This window comes from Mus caroli, chromosome 7, assembly GCF_900094665.2.
Source record: "Mus caroli chromosome 7, CAROLI_EIJ_v1.1, whole genome shotgun sequence".
In the NCBI taxonomy this organism is placed as follows: domain Eukaryota; kingdom Metazoa; phylum Chordata; class Mammalia; order Rodentia; family Muridae; genus Mus; species Mus caroli.
Window position 1 is genome coordinate 105966759 of NC_034576.1, and position 11577 is coordinate 105978335.

Consider the following 11577-nt stretch of genomic DNA (forward strand, 5'->3'; position numbering starts at 1 on the left):
CAATTAAAGTGCACCTATTTCATTTCATATAAGCAAGCACTTAGGAATTACTAAATTTTCTTTTCTCTTTTTAAAGTTATCTTACATTAACTTCTTTTTTATTAGATATTTTCTTTATTTACATTTCAAATATTATCCCCTTTCCTAGTTTCCCCCCCAAAAAATCCCTATCCCTTACCCGTTCCCCTGCTCCCCAACCAACCCTGCTTCCTGGACCTGGCATTCCTCTATACTGGGGCATAGAGCCTTCACAGGAACAAGGACCTCTTCTCCCATTGATGACCGAGTAGGCCATCCAATGCTACATATGCAGCTAGAGCCAGAGTCCCACCATGTGTTTTCTTTGATTGGTGGTTTAGTCCCAGGGAGCTCTGGGGGTATTGGTTAGTTCACATTGTTGTTCCTCTTATGGGGCTGCAAACCCCTTCAGCTTCTTGGGTACTTTCTTTAGCTCCTTTGTTGGGGATCCTGTGCTCTGTCCAATGGATGACTGTGAGCATTCACTTCTGTATTTGTCAGGCACTGGCAGAGCCTCCCAGGAGACAGCTATATCAGGCTCCTGTCAGCAAAATCTTGTTGGCATCTGCAATAGTGTCCTGGTTTTGTGGTTTTTTTATGGGATGTATCCCCCAGGTGGGGCAGTCTCTGGATGGTCATTCCTTCAGTCTCTGCTTCATACTTTATCTCTGTAACTCCTTCCATGGGTATTTTGTTCCCCCTTCTAAGAAAGATCGAGTAACCACACTTTAGTCTTCCTTCTTCTTGAATTTCATGTGTTTTGCAAATTGTATCTTGGGCTCATATCCACTTAACAGTGAGTGCATATCATGTGTATTCTTTTGTAGTTGGGTTACCTCCACTTTTCATACATCAAGATTAAACAAATATAAGTGAGTTATATTTCCAACTTGAAAGAGTTCTTTTCTTGAATTAGTACTTTTTTCCCCTTTCAAGAAAATCCTGAACTGGAAGAAATTATTTGAACATCTGTTGGTATATAGCACCCAATCACATGCCTCTATGTCTTCTTTTCATCACAGTTATCAGCTTATTTCCTCTCACAGTTCAATATCTGCAATACCCGCTCCCTTATCTGTTTGGTTCGGACTGCATATATTAAGGGGTTGACCATAGGAGGCACCAGAAAATATAAATTGTCAATTATAATCTGTAAGTAGGGAGCCATATGGTACCCTAAAATCTGGGATAAGACAGAAAAGACAACTGGAGAATAAAACAGACCAATGACACAAAGATGAGAACCACATGTGCTGAGAGCTTTGCTCCTGGCTTGCCAAGATGGAATATGAAAGACAGCACGAAGAATCAGTGTATACGACAAGATGACCAAAAGTAGATCAATCCCCACAGATGCTACAATAACCATGAGGCCATAGACAATGTGGTTGGAGATGTCCCCACAAGCAATCATCACTACAGCCATGTATGCACAGTAGGAATAACTAATGACCTGAGTTTGGAATCTTTCCAATCTTTTAGTTAGGATTGGTGCAGGGGTGACCACTGCTACTGCCCTTGCCAGTATAGCCAGTGCCATCTTCACAAGCATGTTGCTGTCAAGGATGGTTGTGTACCTCAAAGGGTACCAAATAGCTGCAAATCTATCAAAAGCCATGGCCAAGAGGATCCCCGATTCCATGACATAAAAGGAAGGGATGAAAAACATCTGTGTGAGGCAGGCTTCAAGGCTGATTTCTTTGGCATTCAGCCAGAAGATTCCTAGCATTCGGGGTACAGTGACTGTTACCAGGCACAAGTCCACGACTGATAGTGTAGCCAAGAGGAGAAACATTGGCTCATGGAGAGTCTTCTCTATCCAAATGATATTTAAAATGGTGACATTTCCTATGATGGTTACTACAAATATCAAGAAAAAGGATATAGAGAACAATCCATGGGAGGATTCAAGGCCTGGGATTCCAGCCAGGATGAATATCAAGGGCTGAGGAATGGAATTATTACATGAGGGCATGGTCACAGGAGCTCTTCAAGGTCTGGTTCCTAGGGAGACAAAGACAACAGTTTATAATGGTAATGATTAGTAAATTGATGATCAAGTAAATACTTGAACTCCCTGGAGTGGGGATGCAGAAAATTCTGGACGACTTGCTAAGAGGAAGAAGCCGTCTTAAAAATAGGTTCTCATTAAACATGTACTAATCCCATGATTTAATCTTTCCTTTTGCACTGATTGTATAATACTCAAATCTTTCCATTTTCTAATATGACCACTTAAGATGGTAGGATATAGCAGGCCCATCATTGAAGTGTTTACCCCAGCCAAGGAAGCTGAATATAATCATGTATTAGTCTGTTTGGAGAATTGGACTTTGCTTTGGGATTTTTGCCTGAGTTTATTGTGAACAGTTAATTCTGATAAAAGGTCCAGGAACTATGTGGGGAAATTATGTATAAAGCAAGGTGAGTACTTTAGTAGAATAGTGGATCTGTGGGATGACAAAACTGAAATCTCAAATGCCTCAACAGGTACTAATTCATCATTTCCATACTATTTAGTCAAGCACAGTCGGGGAGTGGAATAAGGGTCAAGAGGAGTTACTAAATTTCTGTAGAAATGTTTGGTTGTGTTTCTGTAGGGAGTAGTATTTGGGGATTAATATAAGCTTTTTTTTTTTTTACCAAAATAGCACTTTATTATAGTTATTAAATATTTTGAACTACATAATTATTTTTTTGGAAATACAAAATTTCTCTTACCAAATGATAGTCATGAATGTGTGTTAATATTCTAAAATGGAAGGTATATATTCATAATGAACACTAGTATAGAGACAGTAGTAACTTTTTAATATTACACAAATGTAATTACATTGTGCTTTTAAGGCTTAGGCTTTATAATTTTATTTAACATTTCAACTATGTAATTTTAATAAATATCACAGAAAAGGAGAAATATTAATAAAAGTTAAAATCACAAATCAAAGCATGTATTTCAAAGTTGCTTTACCTAGAAATATGATGAGATTAATATTAGGACAAAATTTCTCCTATAAGGAGAAATTTACAATGTAGTTACAATGTAATTACATTGTGCTTTTAAGGCTTAGGCTTTATAATTTTATTTAACATTTCAACTGTATAATTTCTCCTATAAGGAGAAATTTAACGATTTTCTTGGATTACTAGTATTTTATTGTTACATCTACCTCATGACATATTTAACATGTTTCCAAATTATTTGTAAGTCTAATGACTTGGCTTTTTTTCCTATTATTGTTGTTTTCTTTTGGAATTTTATTTTGAAACACGGTCTTTCTCTGTAGCCCAGTTTGATCTCACTAGACAATCAGGTCTTTCTTCGACTCATGACCCTTCTGCCTCAATCTGCTGAGTGCTGGTACTGCAGACATACCTTGGATAGTCTCCACACTTGCCCCTTACCCAGTTCTTGCTAAGTTCTTGGCATACACATATCGCCAGATTTATAATGGCAATTAAAACATACACATATGTTTAGACTTAGTGTATACACATAAATAGATGTTTTTATATAGTTAAATCATTATAAATATGTAAAAGTCCAATATGTTGTGATAATTGGTTTAGTTCTCAAATTCTACTGTAGCATTTTTACATAGTAAGTTGATTGATTCAGACATCAATATTTTATATTAAAATTGCATTTTGTCAGTGGCATACTGGTGCTTAATAATAGACATGTCTCCTATAAGGTATCCTGGCATAGTAAAAATATGAAGGTGTTTGGAATCTCAGACCTAAAACTTACTCTATGTGACTTGATCATAGCTTTGTAATTTATTTTTTATATTATAGTATAATTTTTCCATTTTTGTCTTCTCTATCCTCTCTCTAAATTTTCCCATATAACTCTCCCTTGCTCTATTTCAAATTAAGTGTTAAATTAAGCATCTACAGGTCAAAAGTTAGATAAGCCAAATGAGGCAAAATTAATCCCTGTGCAGAGATATAACATGTATATACCTAACATCATTTCTAAAAGAATTTTTTGTTCTAAACTACAATTGTTCCTGTTTTTCAATGCATTATCAATTTATCAATTTGAAGTAGGATATAAAAGTATTGTATTATAAGTTTGTTAATTACAAAGAATGACAATGAAGATAATAAAAAGTCTTGAATTGATTCTCTAAGCATAAAATTTGAAAATATTGATACTTTTATACTCTGTTTCTAGATTAATAATTTCATTAAAGAGAAAATATTTCATGTCACTATAGCTAGATATCTGGGCAAATAATTGTAATTAAAATTGTAAAATGCAGTTTAATCTGCTAGAAGTTAGGATCCTATCATAAATAGCTGCTTGATAACAAGAGAGATGCATAACAAAACTAGAAATTGCACATGTTGAAGTTTCCAGTGGAGAAGGTATGATCATCTATCAGGAACGCTATGCATGATGTTCCCCACAAAACAGTCTTCAGGACAGAGTTGTTATTTTAAGCAAAGTGACAAAGTTTTTCTTTGTGCTATCATAAATTATTGGCAATATTATGTGAATATTACAGAAAGATGCAATTGATTCAAGAATAAACACTCAGGTTTCTATTGTTTTGTTTTCATTAAATAAGTGTCTCTGATCATTCTAAAACTGAAAAACTCTACAAAGGGTTTGGGTACTTTGTGATATTTGGTTGAACATATATGAGGATCTACTCTACCTACATAATGTCTTTGACCCAGGACATTTTCACCCTTTCGTCTCCTTCCTTTGTTTCTTTTTCCTGGAGTGCTACCTGTAGAGTTACAGACCTGGTCAGCAATCCTGGAATGATCCTAGTACCCTGGAGGTCTGAAGAAGAGCTGTTTCACTCAAGATTTAGATGGAGGATTTGAGCTTGAGGCCCATTTAAGTTGGTTTGGTTTTCTTCCCTGGGTCTCAAGTGACCTTGTCTTATACCCAAATGTGCTGCTCTTGGCTTGAATGTTGTCAGATAAAAACCTTAAGGTGAATCACTAAGGACAGAGGATTTGCTAAGCACCATAGGATTTGCTGTGGATGAGCTGTGGGAAATAGGTTGATAGAGATTAGAATCCCCAGAGGGACATGGAAGAGCAGTTGAATCAGAATGGTTATCTTAAGGATGCTGAAGCTAGATTGGACAGATGGGGAGTCAAATTCAAAACAGTGTTGTACTAGGTTATGATTACATATAAATTGATTTGTTTTCAAGTTATTTATTTTTTTACTTCTAATAACTTTTAGGGTCCCATAAATAAATTAAAAAATGGATATTAGGGCTCTTAATTCCTTAAACAGGATCAAAGCCCAGGCATACTTAGAAACAGTAGAGACAAAGTAAAATTAACTTAAGAGCATTTGTGGAATAAAGAGAAAGGGGTGAGTTGATGGAAATTTGAGCAAGAACAGAGTGCTAGATGATAAATATCATAAAAGACAATGCCCTGGAGGAACTGTTTTTAAAAAGACTTTTGGCAGAATTGTGACTAAGTCTAAAAAAGAAAGAAAATAATTGAAAATTATGTTGTTCAGAAATCACTGGTAGAGCATATCTTGAAGATATTGATTAGGGATCTGCCTATTTGCTTTTCCATTATTCATTCAAATTATTAATATTTTAAATTACAGCAACAGTGTTGGGTTAGGTGTCCGCAGACATGATGGACCCTCAGGTGGGGCAGTCCCCAGTTGGCCCTTTCTCAGTCTCTGTTCCATTTTTTGTCCCTGTTCTTCCTTTGGACAGGAACATTTCTGGGTTAAAAAGCTTTGAGATGGGTGGGTGGTCCCGTCCCTTGACCAGGGGCTGTGACTATCTACTGGAGGTGGTCTCAACAGGTTCTAGTACCCCATTCTAGCCGCATTTCAGCTAAAACCATCCTCATTAGGTTCTGGAAGCCTCACATTTTCTTGGTGTTTGGGACCCTCCAGTGATTATACCCAGTTTCTCATCCCCCTGCTACAAATTTTTGTTCAATTTTCTTACCCTCTGTACCTCTTTCACATCTCCTTCAGTTCCTGATACTGCTATCCTTATTTCCTCCCCCTCCTTTGTTCCTCCCCAGTTCCACTTTCCCTCTACCTACCAGGATCATCCAGTTCCCCCTTAATGCAGGACTGAAGTGTCCACATCCTGGTCTTCCTTCCTCTTAAGTCCATCTGGTCTGTGTGTTGTATTATGGGCATTGTGAGCTTTTGGGCTAATATCCACATATTAGTGAGTACATACCATGTATGTTCTTTTGTGACTGGGCTACCTCACTCAGGATGATATTTTCTAGTTCCATCCATTTGCCTGCAAATTTCATGAAGTCATTGTTTTAATCGCTGTGTATTACTCCATTGTGTATATGTACCGCATTTTCTGTATCCATTCTTCTGTTGAGGGACATCTGGGATTTTTTCTGTCTTCTGGTCATTCTAAATAAGGCTGCTATGAACATAGTGGAGCAAGAGTTCTTGTTATATGTTGGAGCATCTTTTGAGTATATGCCCAGAAGTGGTATAGCTGGGTCCTCAGGTAGAACTTTCCAAAATGGTTTTACTAACTTGCAGTTTCACCAGCAACGGAGGAGTGTTCTTCTTTCTCCACATCCTCCCAACATCTACTGTCACCTGCCATTCTGACTGGTGTGAGGTGGAATCTCAGGGTCGTTTTGATTTGCATTTCCTTGATGACTAAGGATGTTGAACAGTTCTTTAAGTGCTTCACAGCCATTTGAAATTCCTCAGTTGAGAATTCTGTATTTAGCTCTGGACTCCACTTTTTAATAAGTTTATTTGGTTCTCTGGTTGCCATTTTGTCCTATTGACAGTGTCCTTTGCTTTACAGAATCTTTTCAATTCTATGAGGTCCCATTTGTCAATTGTTGCTCTTAAGGCATAAGCCATTGGCATTCTGTTCAGGAAGTTTTCCCCTGTGCCAAAGTATTCAAGGCTCTTCCTCACTTTCTCTTCTTTAGATTCAGCATATCTGGTTTTATATGGAGGTCCTTGATCCATTTGGACTACAGCTTTGTACAAGGAGATAAGAATGGATTGATTTGCATTCTTATATTGTGCAGACCACTAGATGAAACAGCACCAATTGTTGAAAATGCTTTCTTTTTTCCACTGGATGGTTTTAGCTTCTTTGTCAATGATCAAGTGACCATAGGTGTGTGGGAATATTTCTCGGTCTTCAACTCTATTCCACTGATCTACTTGCCTTATTCTCTACCAATACTATGCAGTTTTTATTGCTATTGCTCTGTAGTATAGCTTGGGGTCAGGGATGGTGATTCCCAGGAAGTTCTTTTATTGTTGAGAATAGTTTTCGCTGTCCTGGGATTTTTGTTATTCCAAATAAATTTGAGAATTGCTCTTTCTAACTCTATGAAGAATTGAGTAGGAATTTTGATGGGGATTGCATTGAATCTGTAGATTGCTTTCGGCAAGATAGCCATTTTTACTGTATTTATCCTGCCAATCAACACGCATGGGAGATCTTTCCATTTTCTGAGGTATTCTTTGATTTCTTTCTTCAGAGATCTGAAGTTCTTGTCATACAGATCTTTCACTTGCTTGGCTAGAGTCACACCAAGATATTATTATTATTATTTGTGATTATTATGAAGGTTGTTGTTTTCCTAATTTCTTTCTCAGCCTCTTTATCCTTTGAGTAGAGGAAGGTTACTGATTTGTTTGAGTTAATTTTATATCCAGCCACTTTGCTGAAGTTGTTTATCACCTATAGGATCTCTCTAGTAGAACTTTTGGAGTCAATTATGTATACTGTCATATCATCTGCAAATACTGATATATTGACTTCATTCCAATTTTTATCCTTTTGATCTCTTTTAGTGTCTAATTGCTCTGGCTAGAACTTTGAGTAGTATATTGAATAGGTAGAGTCAGCAGCCTGTCTTGTCCGTGATTTTAATGCGATTGCTTAGAGTTTCTCCCCATTTAGTTTGATGTTGGCTATTGCTTTGCTGAATATTGCTTTTATTATATTTAAGCAAGCACCTTGAATTTTGATCTGTCCAATATTTTTTTTTAATCATGAATGGATGTTGTACTTTGTCAAAGGCCTTTTCAGCATCTAATGAGATGATCATATGTTTTTTTTTCTTTGAGTTTGTTGGATTACATTGATGGATTTTTGTATATTGAACCATCTCTGCATTTCTGGGATGAAGCCTACTTGATCATGGTGGATGATCATTTTGATGTGATTTTGGATTTTTTATTGAGTATTTTTGCATCAATATTCGTAAGGGGAGTTGGTCTATAGTTGTCTTTCTTTATTGGGTCCTTTTGTTTTTTAGTTATCAGTATAACTGTGGCTCACAAAAAGAATTGGGTGCTGTTTCTTCTGTTTCTATTTAATGGAATAGTTTGAGGAGTATTAGTATTAGCTCTTCTTTGAAGTTCTGATAGAATTCTGCACGAAAACCATCTGGCCCTGGACTTTTTTGTTTGGAAGATTTCCTTGTTTTTTTCTCTTTTTTCTCTCCTTTTATTGGATATTTTCTTTATTTACTTTTGCCTTTGCAGGTTCCAGCAGTGGGCGTGGCAGGACGAATGAGCCGGTAGCTCCACCCTTGAGCAGGCAGGTTCCAGGCTGGGGGAAGGGAGGCCACACTTTGTATAGTTATTTTTATTCCCTCTTGGTTCATTTCAGCCTTAAGTTTGATTATTTCCTGCTGTCTACTTCTCTTGGGTGTATTTGCTTCTTTTTATTCTAGAGCTTTCAAATGAGCTGTTACGCTGCTAGTGTTCAACTTCCACGTGTGGGGTTTCTGTTGTTTTTGTTGCTATTGAAGACCAGCCTTAGTCTGTGGTGGTCTGATAGAATACATGAGATTAATGAAATGTTCTTGTATCTGTTAAAGTTTGTTTTGTGTTCGAGTACAAGGTCAATTTTTGAAAAGGTCCCATGAAGTATTGAGAAGAAGGTATATCCTTTTGTTTTAGGATGAAATGTTCTATCTATATCTATTAAATCCATTTGGTTCATAACTGCTTTTAGTTTTACTATGTCACTGTTTAGTTTCTTGCTCTATGATCTGTCCATTGGTGAGAGTTGGGTGTTGAAATTTCCTACTAGTATTGTGTGAGGTTAAATATGTGCTTTGAGGTTTAGTAATATTTCTTTTACAAATGTGGATACTCTGATGATTAAGGATGTTGAACATTTTTTCAGGTTCTTCTCAGCCATTTGATATTCCTCAGTTCAGAATTCTTTGTTAGCTCTGTGCCCCATTTTTTAATGGGATTATTTGGTTTTCTGGAGTCCATCTTCTTAAGTTCTTTATATATATTGGATACTAGTCCCCTATCTGATTCAGGATTGGTAAAGATCCTTTCCCAATCTGTTGGTGGCCTTTTTGTCTTATTGACAGTCTCTTTTGCCTTACAGAAGCTTTGCAATTTTATGAGGTCCCATTGGTCAATTCTTGATCTTACAGCACAAGCCATTGCTGTTCTATTCAGGAACTTTTCCCCTGTGCCCATATCTTCAAGGCTTTTCTCCACTTTCTCTTCTATAAGTTTCAGTGTCTCTGGTTTTATGTGGAGTTCCTTGATCCACTTAGACTTGACCTTAGTACAAGGAGATAAGAATGGATCAATGTGCATTCTTCTACATGATAACTGGCAGTTGTGACAGCACAATTTGTTGAAAATGCTGTCTTTTCCACTGGACGGTTTTTAGCTCCCTTGTCAAAGATCAAGTGACCATTGGTGTGTGGGTTCATTTCTGGGTCTTTAATTCCATTCTATTAGTCTACTTGTCTGTTGCTATACCAGTACCATACAGTTTTTATCACAATTGCTCTGTAGTACAGCTTTAGGTCAGGCATGGTGATTTTACCAGAGATTCTTTTATTCTTGAGAAGAGTTTTTGCTATCCTAGGTTTTTTGTTATTCCAGATGAATTTGCAAATTGCCCTTTCTAACTCAGTGAAGAATTGAGTTGGAATTTTGATGGGGATTGCATTGAATCTGTAGATTGCTTTTGGCAAGATAGCCATTTTTACTATATTGATCCTTCCAATCCATGAGCATGGGAGATCTTTTACCCCTTCTTAGAATTGGGAACAAAACACCCATGGAAGGTGTTACAGAGACAAAGTTTGGAGCTGAGAAGAAAGGATGGACCATCCAAACACTGCCCCACCTGGGGGTCCATCCCATAATCAGTCACCAAATGCAGACACTATTGCATATGCCAGCTGAAGGCACTCTGATATAGCTGTCTCTTGTGAGGCTAAGCTAGTGCCTGGCAAACACAGAAGTGGATGCTCATAGTCAGCTATTGGATGGAACACGGGACCCCCATTGGAGGAGCTAGAGAAAGTACTGAAAGGAGCTTAAGGGGCATGCAGCTCGTGTCTCTAGCTGCATTTTTAGCAGAAGATGGCCTTGTCAGCCATCATCGGGAAAAAAGACCCCTTGGTCTTGCAAACCTTATATGCCGCAGTACAGGGAAACACCAAGGCCAAGAAGTGGGAGTGGGTGGGTAGAGGAGCAGGGAGGAGTATAGGGGATGTTCAGGATAGCATTTGAAATGTAAATAAAGTTAATACCTAATAACAAATTGGAGGAAAAACAAAACATGTGGATACCCTTGCAGTTTAGGGATTGATGTTCAGAATTGAGATTTCATCTTGGTACATTTTTCCTTTGATGAGTATGAAGTGTTCTTACTATCTTTTTTTTTTTTTTTGATAACTTTTGGTTGCAAGTCTATTTTATTAGATGTTAGAATGACTACTTCAGCTTGTTTCTTGGGACCATTTACTTGGAAACATTTTTATCATCCTTTTACTTTGAGGTAATGCTGGTTTTTGACTCTGAGGTGTGTTTGCTGTATATTGCAAAATTCTGGATCCTGTTTACATATCCACTCTGTTAGTCTATGTCTTTTTACTGGGGAATTGAGTCCATTGATGTTGAGAGATATTAAAGACCAATAATTGTTGTTAACCTGTCATTTTTGTTGTTAGAGACAGAATTATGCTTGTGTGGTTCTCTTTTTTTAGATTTGTTGTAATGATATTACTTTCTTTCTTTTTCTTGGGTGTAGTTTCCCTCCTTGTGTTGGAGTTTTCCATCAATTATCCTTTGTTGGGCTGGATTTGTGGAGAGATAGTGTGTAAATTTGGCTTTGTCCTGGAATATCTTGGTTTCTCCTTCTATGGTAATTGAGTGTTTGTTGGATATAGAAGCCTTGTCTGGAATTTGTGTTCTCTTTAGGTCTTTATAACATCTGTCCAGGATCTTCTGGTTCTAATAATCTCTGATGAGAAGTCTGGTGTAATTCTGATAGGTCTCCCTTTATATGTTACTTGATCCTTTACCCTTACTGCTTTCAATATTCATTCTTTGTTATGTGCATTTTGGTGTTTTAATAATTATGTGAGGAGAGGAATTTCTCTTTCTTTTTTTTTAATTTTTAATAATTTTATTACATATTTTCCTCAATTACATTTCCAATGCTATCCCAAAAGTCCCCCAGAGCGCCCCCCACTTCCCTACCCACCCATTCCCATTCTTTTGGCCCTGGCATTCCCCTATATTGGGGCATATAAAGTTTGCAAGTCCAATGG

The 11577-nt window shown here is 37.1% G+C and overlaps 1 protein-coding gene across 1 annotated transcript; it reads right to left on the bottom strand.

Moving 5' to 3' along the window:
• Positions 1-1048: 1048 nt before the first annotated feature.
• Positions 1049-1996, bottom strand: LOC110297207 (olfactory receptor 52B2-like). Its single transcript, XM_021165949.1, has one exon. The coding sequence runs from the start codon at positions 1991-1993 to the stop codon at positions 1049-1051; it is 945 nt and encodes a 314-aa protein (XP_021021608.1). The 5' UTR covers positions 1994-1996.
• Positions 1997-11577: the final 9581 nt, after the last annotated feature.

Coding starts and splice junctions, on each gene's coding strand:
- LOC110297207 (XM_021165949.1), bottom strand. CDS start 1,993: ATGCCCTCATGTAATAATTCCATTCCTCAGCCCTTGATATTCATCCTG.